This window comes from Notothenia rossii, assembly GCF_949606895.1.
Source record: "Notothenia rossii genome assembly, chromosome: 9".
NCBI lineage: Eukaryota > Metazoa > Chordata > Actinopteri > Perciformes > Nototheniidae > Notothenia > Notothenia rossii.
This window is the reverse complement of record NC_136907.1, coordinates 47,159,112-47,182,013: the sequence shown is the minus strand read 5'-3', so window position 1 is coordinate 47,182,013 and position 22,902 is coordinate 47,159,112. Positions and strand designations below refer to the sequence as shown.

Genomic DNA, 22,902 nt, shown 5'->3' with positions numbered 1-22,902 from the left:
TTACCAGTAAATATTCACAGACTTCATATCTATTGATCTGACTTACTGTCCTTGTTACCAGTAAATATTCACAACACACCAAAGGATATAGTGAGGCCCGGTCACTTCAGAATGACTTTCTGAAGTTTGCGTTACTCTCCTTTGGATCACTTATAACAAATAACTCATCTCCAGCCCCGTCGAGCTGTGGATTCGTTATTTTGGGTCAGTCTTATATGGAGACTTAATACAACCAACTGACTACTCTTAGACAGTCTAACTGTGGGGACTCAATACCGCCACTTCCAAGCCAGGGACTTTAATACCCTTCTGGCCTGTCGGAACTTGATATCCGATTTTAACTGTGGGGACTCTTATACCTCCACTTCCAAGCCAGGGACTTTAATACCCTTCTGGCCTGCCGAAACTCAATATTCGGTTTTAACAACTAAAACACGCATTTGCATTGTTACTATAAAAAAACACTGTAAACTTCGTCTGACAACCCTAAAATTTGGAATATGGTCAAATCACAGGTTTCGAATTAAATCGTGTTTGCTCACCTGGTAGCCTATTGTACAGAGCTCTGTTTGTAGTTGTCAGAAGAGGCCGAGATGTTTAGCCCTGGACTATTCCGTCCGCTTGCCGCTGGTGGTCTCTTCCCCGAAAACACCCCACTCAGAAACGTCGGGGTCACCATTTGTTGGAGATTTGGTGGATGTTGCAAACCAACCTCGTCTCCGCGTGTCGTTTGACAAGCTGGGTGAATTCGGGAGAAGAGAGGGATTAAGAAACACCAGAATACAAGTTAAACAATAATCCTGCTTTAATGATATACAGTAACGATACAAATACAAAGAAATCACGAAGCACTCTGCAGAGTACTCCGGGCTCAGGTTCTACCACGTGTGTGAGACAGGTCTCAGGAACGGCTGGTGAAAAACAAGAGCGCGAACCAAAGGAAAACACAGTCTTTCATACTAAAACACAGGAGGAGGAGGTGTACGTGCTTTCCCCCAGAGGTCATCTTATTGGCAGAGACGAACACATGGCCTGTCGCACCCAATCAGTGCGACACAGCAGAAGAAACCCGGAAACAAAAAGTCTCATTCAGTTTGACGAAGACCAGACACCTTTTGGTGTCTGGTACGAACCTGCTCTAAACAACAAGTTTCCTTATCTTATTTCACATCTTGCAGCCAGCACACACACATCTCCTTTATGGCCCTTGGTCCCTGAGTCCATCTTCCCGCCTCCTGACTGCCACACACAAGTTAAAAGTATGTTTTAAGATATAGTTGTTATAGTTGGCTAAATATACGTAATACATGTTAATTACTTTCATATCAATAACAACGAGGAACACATTACCTATGCTCTTAAGCGGTATTAGAGATGCTTTTCAAATAGTCAAACTTCTCAGGCTTACCTATGGCCCTTCCATTTGTTTGAGCTATTGTTCACATCTTTACTTCAAATAAAAGGTTTCACATTGTATATTTCCAGCTTCCTTTACACATACTGCTATTATTAACACAAAGTAACTAACCACACACCTCTATTGAAAACAAGTCGATTCCCCTGACAATTGACATGCTGAAACTCCTGGAATGCGTCCCTCCCCCACCTCTCTCGTCCCTGTCATAAAAAACTGCTTCCATTTCATATAGAGTAATGAAAGATGTTTAAGCTAATTTCTCCACAATGTTTGTAGCCATTTAGTACCCACACATGAAAGAATAAGAACAGAGGTATAGTTGACCAGTAATCATGTAGCATTTATATTTACTTCAATGAAAACACATACACATCTGCTACAAGATTGTGTCACACACACCCTTTTTTTACGAGGGAAACATTCCAGAGCCTTGGCCTTTCACCTCAATATATTGGGGGAGGAAAGGATACTTTGTCCCTTCAAATTTAACACACATGAACATATATAAGGTGACATTAAAAGGAATATACCAGATTGAACTTTCCTGTCATACCACGTTACTTTAATCCTTCAAATAATTCAAATAATCCTTCAATTCCCCCTTTTTGGTCTCGCATTAACGAGACCAACACACATAAGACATTTGAAACAAAACTACTGTCCTTCTTTAATACGGTGTCTGTCCCCCTTCATTAAACCCTTGAGAACAGAAAACAACCTCCAATGACAATGAAGAAACTATCAGAGTGAGAGCCTGAGTGCCAGACAGCAGCATCCTTGCGTGTTGTTGAATCATCAGGGCCCCCCCCCCCTCAGCGGAATACGCCAACAAGGGCAGCTGATAGGGAGGGGGAGATGCGGCCTTTCCTTCAAAGGTGGAACTGATGAATCTGATCAGAGAGAAGTAGACTCCTCTGCTGCCTCGAGAAGTCCCCCAGCCCGCTGACGCCTCCTTCCAAGTCGTCTGCTGTCGGGATGTCCGCGAGGTCCTTCTCCTCCAGTCCGCTGATGCCTGCTTCCAAGTCGTCTGCTGTAGGGATGTCCGCGTTGACGATAGCCAGGTCCATCCTGATGTCCTCCAAGGTCCTAGCCGGAGTGTTCCTCGCCGCACACTGGCTCCAGTAGTACCAGATGTCCCCCTTTGCTCCTCGGCGGACGGCATGAGATGTCCTCTGGGTCACTCTGTAGAGGCCGGAGAACCTGGGGTTGAGTCACGTAGGCCTGACGACCTTCAGCCAGACGAACTCCGCTGTGTCGGCCTCCTGCTCCTCGGGTCCCCCTTTTGGCATCAGCAACCTGTGTGGAGAAATCTGATACCCACCCCTCAAGTCTACGCTCAGTGCTTCTGGGCCCTCAGGTGTTTGACCCACCGCTGGTAGGCCGCTTCAGAATTCTAATACTTGGCCTGTGTCAACAAAATAAACCCCAACATCTTCAGGTGAACTAAATAACATATCTCAATAGCTCTGAATTCCTGACAAGCATCTGTGTTATTATAAATGAAATCCTTGAGATCCCATTTAAAATCTAAATATAATATGAACTGCTAATGTTTCTGGTAAAGAAACACACTAATGTTATGGATTAAAAACAACTAAAATCATGATACTGACAAAGTGAATAATTTCCAGGCGAGACTGCTTCTACCTGTCACTGCTTGGATATTATCAAGCTGAAAAATGAATACAGAAATTCAACATACTGTCATCAAATGTCTTTCTATTATGACTTTAAATTAAATGTACATCCCCATAATGATCTAAACAGTCTATGGCTTTTACTTCTTTACCAGGCTAGTTACAAGATGTTGTCTAAATTAAATTCTATCTCATTACATTACTATGTTTTAACTTAGCTGTAATATGTTCTTTCTACATTTCAAACCTCAGTTACTTTAATACCTGTTGAAATATTACCAAATTGTTTTCATTATCACAGTTCACCTTCTCATTCTCATTCTGGAATTACCTCTCTCAGTAGCCCCTTGGCCACTGATTCTGCATCTGTGTTACCTGTTATAACTCAATCAATATTAGAAACATGTCAACATTAATCAAACAGTATCTTATCCCCAGATATGGAGCAGGTTAAATATAAAACTGTCAATCAATGGTCAGATTGAACATCTGAGTTGGGGCGGCAGGTTTCTTCCAGTCCCTAAATGAAAATATCCCACACTCCCCCTTTTTACACATGTAAACATGTGTAATAAAATCCTGTATGGGAAGAAAACTTTCAGGTAACCAGTGGTTATAAGAAAATACCAAACATCATTCACAAAAGTATATCCATCATCTTTCACAGTAAACACTCCAGGGAAAATAAGTGTTCATTTCCAGCTGGCAGTCCTAAAAGAAACAGAATCTTTAGATTTTAGTTTGAGTTTTACATTTGCAAACCGCCAACTCCTGCGGGAATTAGAAACGGGTCACATGTGCTTTTTCAAACGTGTGGAATTGTAGGAAACCTGTGTTTCCCATGGAGCTCCAAAATAATGTATTAGTCCAAAGACATGCTCGGTTAGTTATTGTTTTAGAATCATGCAGTTACACTGATCACATGCAGAAATTCATTCACACCCACACTGTCAGGTTGTAAAGTCAAGTTTGGTCAGCCCCAGAGTCAGTCATTGATAGTGCTTTTCTCAAGTCACACTGTCAGTCAGGGTCAAAGGTCATTTGGTCTCAGTTTCATTGGCCATGTGTCGTGCTCTGCAGAGACTTTGATACTTCAGCATAAGCCAGTATCCTTTGTCTACAAAAATCAGTCATATATGGAGCGCCATCATTTATCAATTCACGATTACCACCTTAAGTCAGATATCTCTAACTTGTCATCGGGACGGCTGCTTCCCACATTTCCTGCAACTTGGTACAAAACTCACTTCATAATAGTACCACTACTACTGCAATTTATTTACAACTAAGTAGTATTAAAATGTCTAAGAAATCTAATTCAGAAACTTGTGTACATAACTATTATCTTAAGTCAAAACATCACTAGGATCTGTGTAGCTCTGCATTTCATAGCTCATTATACTCATTTATCTTCAATTCCGGTCTACTTAAAAACAATGTTAAACTCTTTAGCAGTGTGTGGAACCTTGGGTGTCCGAACATGCAACCATCACCCTTTACTCTATCAAGGATTAAAAACAGTTTCCATCCTAAAGCCCTCCTATGGTAATAACTATGCCACAATGGTGAAATCAATATTGTAACAAATGAAATCACTGCTTTATTCACACATGAATAAAAATCTCTTGAAGAATAATTTATTAATATGATGGAAAGATTGAAGAATATGGTTCTACACTGTGCTACTCCAAAACACCCCCTGCTTAAAGTGTAGTGCATATTTCCCTCATGTCTCCCCCTTTAACCCTCAGTGTGTTTTTAGGATGATTTTCTCATTTTACATTAATAGTTTCCTCTTTACTGCTATTTTGAATTTACCAATCGATTAATTCATGGTTAATACCTCTTTTTATCTTTACTTATTTATCAAGTCAATTCAAGTTCTTTAAATGTGGTGTCTTCTATGTGCGTTTTGTGAATAAGTGTGTTTATGTGTAAACTCACTCATTCCCGTTCTCCTTTTCTCCTCCCCTGGTTGTCTCAAGCCGTGACCCCGACCTCCTCACTTCAAATCGACTATGCCAACTCCTCTGATTCTGTCTTCTCTTCAGTCCATCAGCTCTTGAATCCATCCGCTGTAACTGTTTTAGGCAGCCTTCGGCCCAGTCACATCTGCAGCCCACATCATGCCACTGTTCTTTGCACTGCTTTGCATTTCATCTCCTCCTTTACAGTCTCTCTGCTGCTTTATGGAGGGCGGATTCTGCTCTCATGTCCCCCACTCTGCTCCTGTGCCAAATCTCGTGGCTCAGCTTCATGCCCTGTCTGAGGGACTGATGAGAGTATTTCTGTATGTCAGCAAGCGGTTTGGTTCTGGATGCCTCAGGTGGAGACGGTTCAGCTCCGGTTCTCTGTCTGTTTGATGGAGAAGGAGGAGCCTCCTTTTGGGTTGGGTCTTTTGTCTGCTTGGAGGGACGGGGTCGTAGCCTTTCTAACTCAGAGGGGGAGTCCAGGTCCCGGGACGCATTATCCATAAGAAATCTAGCACACTGAGATTGAATCAATCCAACCCTTTCCACTCTGTCTCTTTCTAATCATACTATCTGTCTTAGTTACTAAATGCCATCTAAACAACACCATTAATGTCTACTAATGATATTACAAAAACTCCCTCTATAAATTGTTTCATCCATTGTTACATATCTACCCAACCTGACTCTTTCAGGAAACCATTTTCTTCCATAAATTGAAATACCTGTTTCAAGCATCACATATTTCACACACTACGAAAGAACATCTCCATACTTTCTCCAATATTTTAAATCCCACTGTTACTTAGCACAATAGTAAACCTGCAGAGCACACTGATCAGATCACAGTAATATAATTTGACTCAAGTGTAGGCCCATGTCTACTTTCCATTTTACTTATTACTTTTGGTGAATATTTATTTATATGGTCTGAATTCCTTGTCTATGATGTGCAAAAAGTTAGAGTATAAAAATGTGTTTTTCTCAATGTATTTACACTCCACGGATTCTTGAGTTTACTCATCTCCTAGTGTTGTCGTTCCTAAAAATGTTAGCAAACACAAAACTCCCACTACAACATTTATAGATAAATTGATCTAGCAAAATGAACTCTTTTCTAATTCAAAATGTGACAAAAGAACAATGATTTGTCTTTCACAAGATGGTGGTCTAACAGAATGACTCTTGACCTCATGGGGTCAAATAGATTTAGCCATGAGGCGGCTGACTTTAAAATGAACTGGGACAAAGAAACCACATGCATGTGGGTACATTATAGTCTAGAAATATAACACAAAACAACACGACTTAAAAATAATAACAATTCAAATGACTTCTGGTGAAAAGCATGAAGAACAAAACAACTTAATCTACTCTCAATGTTCATGTACACCATCACTGTGTATTTAATCAGTAGTTACCGGTTGTATCCTTAATCAAACTATTTCACCATCTTCACTTATTTTAGGTTACTCATTCAACAATATGACATTCTCCCGAATAGTAGTTAACTTTATATAACTTTTACTCTCTATATTTTAGCAACAACCTTACTTTTCTCTCTCTCTCTGTCTACTTTCCAAAACATCTCATTTCTCCTGACCACAAGTTTCTCATAAATCACCCCTTTGTGTAACCGTGTGAGATGGCTGGAGCAAAACCTCGTGCAGGACCTCTGTCATGCTTAAACATTAACAGATTCCCTCTGACAAACTTCCAAAAACCTTATCTTTACTTTCTACTCTTTTGTTCCTGTATTTAATATAATTTTCCCCTTGGAATATAATTAAGTACAATCCTTAGTTAATGACAAATACCATGAAATTCACAACGCAATGCAACGGTATCAATCAGTTCTCACAGACTATATTTAAATAGCAGCAAATCATTGTTTCTTATTTATTTCAATATATCTACCACTTCAAATCACACCTTGATCTGTTAATTTTCTATGTATTAAACTCCAACTTCAGATCACTAGAGAAAAAAGCAAGCAGACACACTCCGGGCTGCTGCTGCTGCTCTCGAGAGGAAAAAGGGTGGGGGGAACTCTCACAGACAAATACTGACACCCCCTTCTCTCTCCCCTGCTGTAGCTCTCAGCCTCCTTTGGAAAAGGGGGGCTTCTTTCAACAATTAACACTTCTGCTATCCTTTTATTTAATTTTTTTTTTTTTTTAACCCACTGTCCTCGTAAGCTCTCAACTCACGCTCCTCTCGTTAAAATGTTCCCTTCATTATGACTTCGTATCTATTCATCTGACTTAGGCTGTTTCTGTTACCAGTAAATATTCACAGACTTCATATCTATTGATCTGACTTACTGTCCTTGTTACCAGTAAATATTCACAACACACCAAAGGATATAGTGAGGCCCGGTCACTTCAGAATGACTTTCTGAAGTTTGCGTTACTCTCCTTTGGATCACTTATAACAAATAACTCATCTCCAGCCCCGTCGAGCTGTGGATTCGTTATTTTGGGTCAGTCTTATATGGAGACTTAATACAACCAACTGACTACTCTTAGACAGTCTAACTGTGGGGACTCAATACCACCACTTCCAAGCCAGGGACTTTAATACCCTTCTGGCCTGTCGGAACTTGATATCCGATTTTAACTGTGGGGACTCTTATACCTCCACTTCCAAGCCAGGGACTTTAATACCCTTCTGGCCTGCCGAAACTCAATATTCGGTTTTAACAACTAAAACACGCATTTGCATCGTTACTATAAAAAACACTGTAAACTTCGTCTGACAACCCTAAAATTTGGAATATGGTCAAATCACAGGTTTCGAATTAAATCGTGTTTGCTCACCTGGTAGCCTATTGTACAGAGCTCTGTTTGTAGTTGTCAGAAGAGGCCGAGATGTTTAGCCCTGGACTATTCCGTCCGCTCGCCGCTGGTGGTCTCTTCCCCGAAAACACCCCACTCAGAAACGTCGGGTTCACCATTTGTTGGAGATTTAGAGGATGTTGAAAACCAACCTCGTCTCCGCGTGTCGTTTGACAAGCTGGGTGAATTCGGGAGAAGAGAGGGATTAAGAAACACCAGAATACAAGTTAAACAATAATCCTGCTTTAATGATATACAGTAACGATACAAATACAAAGAAATCACGAAGCACTCTGCAGAGTACTCCGGGCTCAGGTTCTACCACGTGTGTGAGACAGGTCTCAGGAACGGCTGGTGAAAAACAAGAGCGCGAACCAAAGGAAAACACAGTCTTTCATACTAAAACACAGGAGGAGGAGGTGTACGTGCTTTCCCCCAGAGGTCATCTTATTGGCAGAGACGAACACATGGCCTGTCGCACCCAATCAGTGCGACACAGCAGAAGAAACCCGGAAACAAAAAGTCTCATTCAGTTTGACGAAGACCAGACACCTTTTGGTGTCTGGTACGAACCTGCTCTAAACAACAAGTTTCCTTATCTTATTTCACATCTTGCAGCCAGCACACACACATCTCCTTTATGGCCCTTGGTCCCTGAGTCCATCTTCCCGCCTCCTGACTGCCACACACAAGTTAAAAGTATGTTTTAAGATATAGTTGTTATAGTTGGCTAAATATACGTAATACATGTTAATTACTTTCATATCAATAACAACGAGGAACACATTACCTATGCTCTTAAGCGGTATTAGAGATGCTTTTCAAATAGTCAAACTTCTCAGGCTTACCTATGGCCCTTCCATTTGTTTGAGCTATTGTTCACATCTTTACTTCAAATAAAAGGTTTCACATTGTATATTTCCAGCTTCCTTTACACATACTGCTATTATTAACACAAAGTAACTAACCACACACCTCTATTGAAAACAAGTCGATTCCCCTGACAATTGACATGCTGAAACTCCTGGAATGCGTCCCTCCCCCACCTCTCTCGTCCCTGTCATAAAAAACTGCTTCCATTTCATATAGAGTAATGAAAGATGTTTAAGCTAATTTCTCCACAATGTTTGTAGCCATTTAGTACCCACACATGAAAGAATAAGAACAGAGGTATAGTTGACCAATAATCATGTAGCATTTATATTTACTTCAATGAAAACACATACACATCTGCTACAAGATTGTGTCACACACACCCTTTTTTTACGAGGGAAACATTCCAGAGCCTTGGCCTTTCACCTCAATATATTGGGGGAGGAAAGGATACTTTGTCCCTTCAAATTTAACACACATGAACATATATAAGGTGACACCAAAATGAATATACCAGATTGAACTTTCCTGTCATACCACGTTACTTTAATCCTTCAAATAATTCAAATAATCCTTCACACCTCTGTTTATAGCCTATGAAAAAAACGATTAGAAAACGAAGGCTAAAGCTAACGTTAGCAGATAGTGACAATGTATGCTAGTTGGCTAGCTCAACGATAATATTGCGACGGGGAAAAAAAACTTTTCAGTGCACATCAGGCTCTGCCGCTCCGACAGGGAGCTCTACTGTGAACACCTGAACGGCCCGTTCTAACAGCTGTTCACCAGCGGTCCAGTCTGTGCCACAGTGACTCCGGACGCACAGTTAATATTAATATTACGTAGGTAATGTAGCTGCTGAAGCTAGACAATCATCGCCGAGCAGCAGAGGCTTATTATACATCATGAGCAGAGCCGACAGGCAGGAAGACTCGAGCACACAGCTCGCGCTTCATTATAATATATATAAAAAAGCTCGCGGCCGCACATTAATCCGGGTCCCAGACCCCCTCCCATACCCCAAAAATATTTTTATTGCAGATCTACAGGAATCACAAAAACGACCTATTTTGGATTCAAAACGGAGAATTTCGCCGAAAGGTGACAAGTTTGCATCCCTGGACAAGATAACCAAAATCCTTGAATCTACACACAGCAAATAAACTCAAATGACACAACGAGATGTAAAAAGGAGAGCAACTAAAACAAAACACGGGACTGTATCTTGTTCTTGTGAACACTAATGTTATCCACAGCATACACAGACACCACAAAGTTCTTAAGGAGAAAACTAGTTGCTAAAACAAAACACGTTAGTGTACCTTGTTAGCTAGCTGACATTAACCTTAAACATTGCACTCATATTACTCACTGAAACCTTGTAAAGCCGGTCCCGCATGCTGGCTCTTACAGAACCGCTCCCTTTCGTGTATGTACAGCTCTCAACATGCCCAGACTTGTAGTGATTTTTACCTCGTTTTATACTTTTTCGCCTCATTCTGAAAGAAACAGGTGAAATTTACTAACGTGACAGCCATCTTTGTGATGGTGACGCTTATTGTGCGAGACCAGAGACCTGTAGTTCACTGAGCGGTTTCACACAAAAAAAATTGTAACTTCACCGTTTTACGACACATTTTTATTTTTTTGACTTGCAAAATGTTCTTTTAATTTGACAAACATCATATGTGTCATTCGTGGCACAATTCAAACGGGATCGAAAGATGACTTTTCTCTCTCCATTGACGTCAATGTATAATTTTCCGCTTCCGGGGTCCCATGGGTCGGAAGTAGATGGGCGGGACTTCGCCTCTCTATATCTGCTCTTCCCTCTCGTCAGCTGTCATTTCAGGTGATAATACGCAAGCCTCCTTCACCCCTTTCACCTCCCGTCTCCTACACAGGACCAAGCTAATCCTTCTCCCTTCAGACCGGTCCCACCTACCCAGCTAACAATTGCACGTGGCTGCCACGTTACAGCCACGTGATGCTGTTGTTGTGACAACGTGGCAATTTACGTGGAGGCCACGTGATTTTGTATGGTTGAAATAACGTGGTCACCACATTGAAATGTAACGTTGAAATGTAACGTTCACACCACCTTTAGATCACTTTCTATTTGCAATTATATTTTCTTTCGATTAGCTTTAATTATTTCAAAGTAATCAACACAACTCACATTTTAATAATACACTTCTTAGACAATTTTATTTGCATTTCAATGGTTCAAATGCATAATACATCATGACATGATTCAAATTGACATAGATATACAGGACTGTCTCAGAAAATTAGAATATTGTGATAAAGTTCTTTATTTTCTGTAATGCAATTAAAAAAACAAAAATGTCATACATTCTGGATTCATTACAAATCAACTGAAATATTGCAAGCCTTTTATTATTTTAATATTGCTGATTATGGCATACAGCTTAAGAAAACTCAAAAATCCTATCTCAAAAAATTAGAATAGTTCCTCAGACAAAGTAAAAAAAAAAGATTTATAACAGCAAAACACAATCAAACATTTGAAAATGTCCATTAATGCACTCAGTACTTGGTTGGGAATCCTTTTGCACGGATTACTGCATCAATGCGGCGTGGCATGGAGGCAATCAGCCTGTGGCATTGCTGAGGTGTTATGGATGCCCAGGATGCTTCAATAGCGGCCTTTAGCTCATTAGCATTGTTGGGTCTGGTGTCTTTCAGCTTCTTCTTCACAATACCCCACATATTCTCTATGGGGTTCAGGTCAGGGGAATTTGCAGGCCAATCGAGGACAGTAATGCCATGGTCAGTACACCAGTTACTGGTGGTTTTGGCACTGTGGGCAGGTGCCAGATCATGCTGGAAAATGAATTCCTCATCTTCATAGAGCTTTTCAGCAGACGGAAGCATGTAGTGCTCTAAAATCTCTTGGTACACAGCTGCATTTACTCTGGGCTTGATGAAACACAGTGGACCAACACCAGCAGCTGACATGGCTCCCCAAACCATCGCTGACTGTGGGAACTTCACACTGGATTTCAAGCAACTTGGATTTTGCTCCTCTCCAGCCTTTCTCCAGACTCTGGCGCCTTGACTTCCAAATGAAATACAAAACTTGCTTTCGTCTGAAAGGAGGACTTTGGACCACTGTGCAACTGTCCAGTGCTTCTTTTCCTTAGCCCAAGTCAGACGCCTCTTCCGTTGTCTTGAGTTCAGAAGTGGCTTGACCATGGGAATACGGCTATTGTAGCCCATTTCCCGGACACGTCTGTGAACAGTGACTTTTGATACCTGGACTCCAGCTTCAGTCCACTGTCTTTGAAGCTCCCCCAAATTCTGGAAGCGACTCTTCTTCACAATGCTGTTAAGGCTGCGGTCATCTCTCTTGGTTGTGCAGCGTTTCCTGCCACATTTCCCCCTTCCAACAGACTTTTTGTGGATGTGCTTTGAAACTGCACTCTGTGAACAGCTTGCTCTTTGAGAAATTTCTTTTTGTGTCTTACCCTCCTGATGGAGGGTGTCAATGACGGTCCTCTGGACAGCAGTCAGATCAGCAGTCTTCCCCATACTTGTGATTTAGTTTACTGAACCAAGCTGAGTGTTTTTCAAGGCTCAGGAAACCCTTGCAGGTGTTTCGAGTTAATTAGACGATTCAAGTGATTCGTTGAACACCCTACTAGTATACTTTTTCATGATATTCTAATATTTAGAGATAGGATATTTGAGTTTTCTTAAGCTGTATGCCATAATCAGCAATATTAAAATAATAAAAGGCTTGCAATATTTCAGTTGATTTGTAATGAATCCAGAATGTATGACATTTTTGTTTTTTTAATTGCATTACAGAAAATAAAGAACTTTATCACAATATTCTAATTTTCTGAGACAGTCCTGTATATCAATAAGAAATTCCATAAACCCATAATTAATTTTAGGACATGTAGACAGTAGAATGATATTTTTTATCATATTTCTACAATTATGGAAATTTAAATATTCTCTGCAAACTTAAGGTGTATAAGTAACCAGTTTAATTTGTATGTTCCTGAACAAAAGAACATAATGAAGCCATGGTCAAATGTAGTAACACAAAGAGGGATATAAATGATATCAATTGCAATCTCTTTATATGAAGGCATAACAGGTTTACCTAAACTACTTTCTAAGTACCTCAAGGAAATAACCTAACAATAGATAAAACATTGTCCAAGGTAATACAATAATAGCTGGCCAGCTGAACATTTGTGGCTTTCGAACCGAGACCTTGTAGACTAAATGAACATTTACGTTGGTGGCGCTATATGTATTTATTCAGTTATTATATATTTGAATGGCAGTAACATGTATCTACTACGTAGGTGAATTTAAATGAAATAAAATATTTATTTATTCAGTTATTATATTTTTTGTACAAGCTGGCCGAAACGTCCGCCCCGACAAATATACCTGGCCAAAACGTCCGTTGGCCGAAATGTCCGTGCACCAATGACCAGGCATAATATGTGAAATGTTAATCTGAATCTGTATCTGTATCGACTGCAGATGCGACGCTCTTCCTTCTCTTTGCAGCAGGTTCCTAAAAAGCAAGAACGCACATTAGGGAATACATGGTATATTAGAAAATAAAATCCTTAATTGTTCCTAATTGATGAGTAGTGATAATGATAACTAACTTTGTGAGATTGCAAAGATTTAAGTACTGATGACACATACTATATGTCAAAGTGGTAAATTTATGTGATATGTAAATGCTTTATTGACAGACATTTGGAGAGATGGACCAAATATTTAAGTAAGTCACTAGAATCCACTATCACCTTGTATTTTGGCCCTCCTTTTTTCTTCGGTGCATATTTGAGATTTTCGGACAGTTGCTCCTCCACCTCGGAAGCCTTGGCTTTAGGATGGTTTTTCAAGCATGCTCCTGTAGGAAAAGTAGCACAAAACTGCTAACCCCAAGCAATGCACGGAAGAAAGGAAGAGTAACAAGTATATGTACTGGTGAAAGAATTAACACTAAAACAACTATTCCTCACAAATCTAAACTAAATAATCCTAAGGCAGTTTTATATTTTAATATTTGTAATTAGAATGGTATTCACAGACGAACACAGGATACATCCCCCAAATCTTTACTGGCACCAAATATTCAAGATGGCCAGACAAATGGGTTTCTTGCTGAACCATTTCGCTCATTATCATGATCACCCACTGGGGACCAGTATCTCGCACTTGGGACCAATATCCCCATTAGCGCCGATCTAGGATCAATATCCCCCATTATCACCCACCTGGGACCATTATCGCTAACCGAGATGATTACCCCCCATGAACAGCTGAAAAATTTACGCGGTAGTATGGCCAAACCCCGGAGAAAATTAAGAAAATCCAAGATGGCCACAACAATAAAGATATAAAAATAGAATCAGCACCGAAATCATGAGGGTTCTTGGCCCATGGATGACCAATACTCATACAAATAAGTAAATTAGAATGTCACATAGTTTTTGAAAGATCCACTAACGAAGATGCAGACCCAGACACGTACCCACTCATGCACATGAAACATAACATCCCCAAAATGGTCGTTTCGGTTATAATAAATGATAATCAACATGTTATATTGAGTATCTCTGGAGTGCATCAGGCGAGCTTCATAAAATACTGAAGAAGCAATTGCATGCCATTTATGACTTAAACACTTACTGATGAGGACCTTGGTGACCGACAGGTCAATCAACGCGTTCCTGCCCTTCTTTCCCTTGAGGCTATACGTTGACCATAAGGCATTGGTTCCCAACTTGGAGAGCATTCTCCGGATGGTGTCTCCGATGTTGTGGCCACCCAAGGAAGTCATATAGCATGTCTGCAATGTAGATAATTAGTTTTCTTAGTAAAAAACCCTTGAGTACATCCAAGTGAAAATGCTAAATTGTCAGATATATATAACAAAGGCAGCATTGAATATAACTACTACAGTTTTGAAATAATTCAGTTGTCCCAATTATGTCTATCTATCTATCTATCTATCTATCTATCTATCTATCTATCTATCTATCTATCTATCTATCTATCTATCTATCTATCTATCTATCTATCTATCTATCTATCTATCTATCTATCTATCTATCTATCTATCTATCTATCTATCTATCTATCTATCTATCTATCTATCTATCTATCTATCTATGCCTGCCTGCCTGCCTGCCTGCTGCCTGCTTAGGTGCCTGTCTGCCTGCCTGTTTAGCTGTCTGTGTGCCTGCCTGTCTGTCTGCCTATCTGTCTGTATACCTGTCTGTATGTGTGCCTGCCTGCCTGCCTGTCTGTCTTGGTGTCTGCCTATCTGTCTCTTTGGAAGATGGAGTTACTTCTTCATAAAATTTAAGCGATTCTTAACAAAATAAGTTTTTCTTTCACAATGGAACATACCAATTGTCTCTTGAAGGCCTTATCTGTAAGCCTCTCACAAAGCCTATCCAGCTCCTCAGTACTGCTGACAGGGTCTGGTAGTACATCGTCCAACTCCTCTCATGCTGCTCTGCTGGCACTTGTCAAGAAGCGCAGCATTCTAAGGATTTCCCCCTGTGACTCTTCAAGGTTTTGCATACGCATCAGCATCCTGCTCTGGAATCCTGTAGCAAGATAACACAATTCCACATTTTTAAATATTATGCTTAGAATTTGTCTAATCTATTCACCCACATACATGTATAATGCATTAAGGCAATTGCGACAAATGATTCATTACATTTCATGTTGCGTTGAAGTTAAACACATATTTCAAGCAACGGCAAGTGCTAGATCCCAAGCTAAACGTAAATGGAATGAGAAAAAAATGTTAAAAGGATGCCATAATCATCAATCAATTTGTCTCAAAAGAACACAATGTTTAGAATGAAGAAATCAAAATTGAATATTTTCTGGATCACAATTTTGAAAAATATTCTTGAAGTAAAACTGTTACATTAGGCTTTGTTACCTGTTGGCTCACTTTCAGGATTTATTGCAGCAGATGTAGAAGCTCTGGGTGTTGTGGGGGTGCTGAAAACATAACATGAAATTATTACTTCACTGCAGTACATGCCAACAGTAAGCCATAGTTACATGGCATGAGTAGTAACAGAGATTCGCTACAGCTTAATATCAGATTGGTCTAATGTACTACATGTACTAGTCTAAATGCTTTAGCACAGGGTGACTGTACCAATGAATGGCCTAGACCAATCATGGTGAGCAATGAGATATACATGTACGTACTAGGGGTTTCACCAACTAATCGACTAGTCGACTAGTCGACTACCTTTACCACTAGTCGGCGCTGTAGGCCCTAGTCGACTAGTCGTGAAAGAAATTGAGGTAAACGAGGTGCTGCAAAATGCTCCAAAACACGTCCGACATTCTTATGTATGGGAGTACCTCAACGAAGATGTAACCAACTCCACAGTGAAGTGTCAGTTGTGTACAGCTGTACTGAAGTACAATACAAATGCATCTGCTATGCGCAACCATCTGAAGATGAGACACCCGCTTCCGACAGCTAGCACTAGCAGTAATGCTAGCACCAGTGAGCAACGGACCGGCGTCAGCACTGAACAGAGGCAAACGAACAGCAAGAAAACACGGGTCAACAGTGATGCGGATGATGAGCTATGGGATTACTGCCAGCGGACACCGCATATCCCCACAATGGATAATCCACTGGAGTGGTGGGCAGAAAACGTGCACCGCTTCCCCCTCTTTCGAGGAGCTACCTGGCTATTCCAGCCACAAGCATCCCGAGTGAGAGGGTTTTTTCCCTGGCAGGCAACACTGTCACCCGAAAGCGGTCAAGCCTCCTTCCCTCACATGTCGATGCGTTGGTGTTCAAACCAAAAATATGGAAAGGTGGACGTTATCGTGGAGGACAGCGAATAAAGTGTTGCGCACTGGATTTACGTGGCATTTATGTAAATAAGAGTTTTTTGCTGTCGATTTTGGTGAGTCCAGTTACTGTTTGTTATTTACTCAGCCATGTAACACAAATTAAAAGGCAGTGTTTAATGTTACTGTATGAGTTCCAATATAAAATACAGTTGTACACCTCTCTTTGTGTGTCTTTATTATGACGTAACGACTAGTCGACTAGTCGACTACTATTTTGAAAAATGTGTCGACTAGTAAATATTGGTAGTTGTGAAACCCTACGTACTACTCTCAGTAAATACTTGGGTAAAACTACAAAGCCTCAGATTCCTTACCTGGTATGGAAGGGTTGCTTTCCTCCACGATGATCCTCAGACAGTCGTGCACTTGAAGTCATCACTGTATACAGAGATAGTAATGTAATTAATTTATAAATGTCTGTATCAGAATATTTAAATTAATATAAAGTGAAAGGCTAAATGGAGCAAAGTGAAAACAGTGGTGCCCCTTTTGAGTGACCTCATTTTAAGACCACCTCTCTTGGGAGACCACTACAGCATGCACCAATGGCTACACATCCCATGCTATTGAACCTCTTATGAGAGACCACCCTTTATGACAGATCGGTTTGGCTTGGCAGATGGGGTGGTCTCTCAAGAGGACCAATGTATATCATTACTCGAAACAGGTTTTTTTTTTAAATATGAAGACAAATGCACAATGTCAATAGTCCTAAATACCTGATCTTGTGTCACTGTTAGGACACACAGGAGACTGGATTCTATGCCCAGAAATAGACCTGGAAGGGGTACTGGTACTTGGTGATATCGCTCTCGGTGCAGAACAGCCTTAAACAGAATTTAATGAGTGCGGTTATCGATAAAACATTATTAATGCATTTTTCATTAGGACATGAAAGCAATACTTTATTTTCACTGCAAGAAGATACTCCCAAAATATCAATTTACCGGTACTGATCTACCTGGTACTGCATACATGTCTGTACCAAAAAGTAATCATTGTTCTATATGTCAAAATAGCCCATAGTTAGCCAGTTAGATACTGTGTTTAAGAAAAGGTTGGACCTCCTGGGAATAAAATTAGCATACAAGCAAATGCTGTTTTTTTCCTTTTGTGACTCAAGCTTCATGTTGAAACTAAAATAATTGAAATTAACAGTTGAGGATATAGCTCTACTTGATCCTTGTGCCAACCTCATTTACCATTTGTCCGTTGAGGAGGTGTTGGTAGCTCGGCCAGAACTAGAGCAGGGACACTGTCACTTGCCTCCAGTATCTCCCCTTCTTCGTCTGTATTAACATTATTTAATAAAGATTAACAGGTGAAGTGAAGCACCACATTAAATGACATTTAATAAAGAAAACTGAAAGGGTTAATATTTCTTATTCCGTTGAACTGTTTTTCTATTAATTTGTGGCAATTATGAAGCCATCTATGTCGTCACATATTTAAATATACTCTTATGCCCAATTCTCTGTATTTACCATCAGCATCTTCAGTTTCTGAAACCTGAAACTTTGCAGGCTTCTTAGTTTTCCGTCAACATTCTTCTGTGTCAGTCTCTACATTGGAGGTATCCTCAGCCTTTCTCGCCCTTTCTTGAGCCTTCTCATAGGTGTCTGAAGTTGGAAACAATATGTTATATTAAGAGACCTGATATACTGACAAGGTAATAAAATTAACGTCATTCTGTTTCCTTTTTTCACTTCAATTTATTACAGTTCCCGCTTAGTACACAAAACTAGCATGAATTATGTACTTAATCTAACGCTTCAAACTGTAAATATTAAATGCTTCCTACCTCCAAATGAAAATATCCTAACTTCATAAAGCTTCCATTTCTCTTTGTCAGGCAGCTCCCCTCTCCTGGCTTTTGAAGAGGCTCCACCCCTTGCTGGCCAATAGCAACACAGACGCTGAAATATAACAGCAGCGACTGAATGTAGTTAAAATGTTTTAATGAATTGCGTAGTGATATACAGTGGTCCTGTATTGAGATCAAGGGCTATACATCCCATGTTATTGAAACTCTTATGAGAAGTGACCTCTCTTAAGAGACCACTTTTTTGGCCCAAGGGGTGGTCTCACGAGGCCTGTAGATAGTAAAGAAGATAAAAGCTTAAGGCGCAGTCACCGAAATGTCACTAACACCCCCCCCCCCCCCCCCCCCCCTTGACTCCTGACTAGTACACCTCCACTGATTGTGGAGGGAGTGGAAAAGTGCGTCCACCAGTGGGAAAAAGGGCCAAAATTCCTCTAAAGGGGGAAGAAAAGCCCCCTAGACACCACCGCCCCAACCAACCACATATGTGAAACGCTTTAAGTTCCATTTTTTATCAAACGGCTGCAAACCCATATATTTGACAATGTTCCAAGTATATGCATGTATTTACTTACATCTCTTGTTGACTGTATCCATGACTTGTGGACGACTTCAACAGCCATCTCGTCCACAAACTCTACTACAACAAATTCGCCCGACATCTTTTACCTGAAGACCAAGACACAAAAGCTGTTTATCACTAAGCTTACTATCATATATTTAATTGCTACATCATCTGTGGTATACTTTGGATAAACTATGCAGAACAACTAAATACTTGCAAACGTTGTAGCAGTGGTGCTTATTGAAATGAAATAATGCACTTAACTATTATAATCCATGCAGAATGGTAAGAAACACCGCCTTTCTGCCATTCCCTTTCTCAACCATGATGGCTTTAGTGTGGAGGCTTTTTCTTGTCAGGAGCTTCATGCAGCTGTCGTTCAAGTGGATGCAATATACTCCAATAATCTGGGAATCGCAGGGCTCCATGAAGACAGATTCAGTTCTGTTGTACACCCTGCACAACACTTTCTTATTTCCCTCTTCATCTTTCTCATTTGATAAAGCCACCGCCTCACAACAAGATGGACCATCCAAAATAAATGCATTGTTCGGCTTCTGTAGTTGCATGGTGCTTTCTGCCCTTGTCAAACATGTTGTGCATGGAGCGTTTTCCAACTCGTGAATCCTTTTCACAATCTGTGCCAGGGCATTCTTCCCAGAACGGACCATTCTCTTCATCTTATGGAGGTAGTTTTCAAATGGGAATGCCGCACAGCTGTCCAGGCTTCCAAACCGCTCAGCATCAGCGGATATGTGGAGCATGGCATGCACGTTGTACACAAGGAACTCCTTGCCATAGAGTTCACGACCCCTCCGTACAAAGTAGACTAAAAGGTTGTGAGCATACTCCTTATGAATTTGCACAAGAGTTGGTGAAACAAGAATGCACATAGCAACAGATATGGCCATGAAATGATCATAAAGGTCATTCCTAAGAATGCCTTTGAGCACCAGCTTTCCTGTATACAGCAAAAATTGACGGTACTCAGTAGCCTTCCATCTTTCAATATCTCCAAGGCCTCTGGGTTTCCGCGCAAAACTATTTGGAATACACCTCCGAAGGTCCAGAAGTTTTTCACTGATTTCTTCTATGTGTGTCGCAGGGAGCCTCATTTCCTTTTTGCCTCTGACCCACAGAAGAATTAGCCTTCGTGTGACCCCAAGACAGGCCTGGTGCATATAATCCATAGAAAATACATTCACAGCATCCACTTGAAGAATAGTGAAAGGGGAAACTCCTTTATGGTGTTCTTCTTGAGACTGATCCCTGAATGACTGGTTTGTTCTTAGCACAATGTTGTCAATGTCTTGGTATGTCAGCCTGCCATACCAAACACCTCTCTGCGTACATTTTTCACAACCGTAGTATCCAGAATACTGTTTTGTAGCCCGCACCATTGCTTTTGCAGGAGCATCGCAAACGATGCACTTCAGTATCACTTGAATTGCATTGTCCTTGTACTGAATGCCATGTTGCAAGATGTGATTAAATTCTGTTATTGTGTCAAGTAAGAAATCTAAATTGCTTGGTTTTGAATTGCCACATGTTATGGCAATAGGGAAGACAGTGACTGGTTCCATCATTATTGCACACAAGACTGGCCACACACATGTATTCGAGCTGCGGAAAAGAGGGAGACCATCGATATTGAAAGAAATGTCAATGCTGTCTGTATTGTGCAGTATTTCCTGGGGGTACTTGTCCAAGGTCTTCACCAAGGAATCTTCAAGTCCCAAATATACATAACTCATGCCCGATTTTTCTTCAGTTGTCACCTTCTTGTCTGTTTTTAATAACGTACGAGCTGTTGATGGCAGATTCTTATGTCCAATCTTCTTGAACACTTTGAGTAGGTCATCTACTGCCATATGTTTTATTTGGTGTGCATTGACCCATGGCACTAAGTATTCAGCTACCGGTACATGTTGTTCTTCTTCTTCTGATTCAGATGAAAGGATGACTGGATTTGGGTCAATGAAGTCCCACATTGACCCATCATCATCGCTCTCAGCATCAGCATTTTGTCCATTTTCTTCTTCCACAGACTCGCTTTCCAAAGTAACATGTTCATTCATTGGAACATCAGCTGCCTCATCTGAATTGCATGCAACATCTAACACAAAGTCAGTAATGTCACTATCACTGTCACTGTGTCTTGTCTGGACCTTTTTATTCATACGTGATGCCGATCTTTTGGCTGAAACCCACTTTCTATTGTATTGTGTACGACGCCACCTCTTCTCATCCATTTTGCTGCAAAACAAGATTGCGCATGCATATGATTAAATTAAAATAAAAAAACATGCCCATGCAGGGGTGGATCCAGGAATTGAAAATAGGGGGGGGGGGGGCAAGCCCCCCTGGATACACTACTGCCATGCACCACTGCCTGCACGGTAAGATTGTATGTTCCTCATTTCTTTTAAGTTAAGAATATGAGCGATCAACAAATATTACTACTTTTTGCACCATTGCAATTTGTACAAGGTTTAGTTGCAAATGCTGATGGAAGACTATTGATTACTTCAGGATGTTACTTTTTCCAACTTAATCAACTTAAATAAATTCAGGGCAAAAGATAATCATAAAAACATAATTTCAACTGGCTGAAAACTATCAACCAATGTCCATTCAAAAACATAAAGAGTCTGTTACTCTGAAAAGTTGAATTTTGCATAGATCTAGACTACATAAAAAAAATATATATATATAGCAGCCATAATTTAGCATCCTCTAGCTTTCTTGATGGAAATTCACTAAAAATCTGCAGTGTTCAACTTCACATTGTCATCTAAATTACCCTTCTAAAGTTCTATAACCTTAAATACCAACTTCTAGCATTGAAGGACCTAAACACAGTGTGTACCTGTGTTTAGGTCTTTCTTAGCCAACTTCATGCTCTATTATTAATCTACAATAAAGAGCCAGCGACGGATCCAAAGGGGGCGGGGGGTGCATTGCAGCAAGGGGCGCATGCCCCCCCCCCCCCATATGTGTTGTCCTAGACTGTGTAATTTCAGACCAGGATGTCCCTATTAAACTTGTGGTTGCCCCCCCCCCTATTGGTCGCCGAAATCACATACAGTCAAGCTGTGTCCACAGTCAAGCTGTGTCCACGTATGCATGGCCTATACTATTACTATGGCCCAACACTACGAGACTGCCAACGAAGCACAGCACTGGTCGCCCTACTCCTGGTGCCCGCCCCCCCCCCCCTGCCACCAAAACAGTACCACTCTACGTCCAGCCCCCCCCCCCTCCTCCTCCTCCTCCCGCCCGCCACAACTACAGATACATGCCTGCCTTACCGATCTACGTCCACCCTCTCCCTCTCCCACTCCTCCTCCCGCCCGCCACAACTAGTCTACAGACATTGGCGCGACGCGGTAACTTTGCTGGCTCGCTGCCAACTTTGCTGCAGCCTCTTGGAACTAACTAACTGTATGATCACTGTTGACTCTCGAGTGGTTGTAAAACTACTATAATCTGATAATGGCGGTTACGAGGGCTGGGCGCAGCGTGGGCGCGCGTGGCTAGCTCTATTAGGCTTGCCCATGGTCAGCCTGTCGTAAATTCCTTTACATTCCCATAGAGTACGTTCGTCTATTAACTGGGTAGTCACTATCTATTGAAAAGTCAGGACATATCTCAACCAGATATAGATCTCCCACGGATTTAATGTAAGCTTTGTTCACACAGCCCAGCGGCCCTGCTGAAAAAAACAACATGGAGGCCGAGTCCGAGATTAGGCCACACATGAGGCCACAAGGCACCTGCTTAATTTCGGCAGAAAAAGTGTAAAATATGCTGAGAGCTGTGCATAGAACACTCCCCCATATGTTCATGACCCGAATTACAAAACTTTAA

The 22,902-nt window shown here is 40.9% G+C and overlaps 1 protein-coding gene across 1 annotated transcript; it reads right to left on the bottom strand.

The window, feature by feature from the left end:
- Positions 1-12,631: 12,631 nt before the first annotated feature.
- On the bottom strand, positions 12,632-19,219 carry LOC307018149 (uncharacterized protein). The gene is made up of 11 exons (XM_079648270.1): positions 19,043-19,219; positions 18,447-18,561; positions 18,130-18,264; positions 17,848-17,934; positions 17,365-17,472; positions 16,960-17,023; positions 15,702-15,763; positions 15,152-15,354; positions 14,429-14,588; positions 13,540-13,646; positions 12,632-13,298 (listed from the first exon to the last, which is right to left on the bottom strand). The coding sequence occupies exons 9-11, from the start codon at positions 14,577-14,579 to the stop codon at positions 13,233-13,235; spliced, it is 324 nt and encodes a 107-aa protein (XP_079504396.1). The 5' UTR covers positions 14,580-14,588; positions 15,152-15,354; positions 15,702-15,763; positions 16,960-17,023; positions 17,365-17,472; positions 17,848-17,934; positions 18,130-18,264; positions 18,447-18,561; positions 19,043-19,219; the 3' UTR covers positions 12,632-13,232.
- Positions 19,220-22,902: the final 3,683 nt, after the last annotated feature.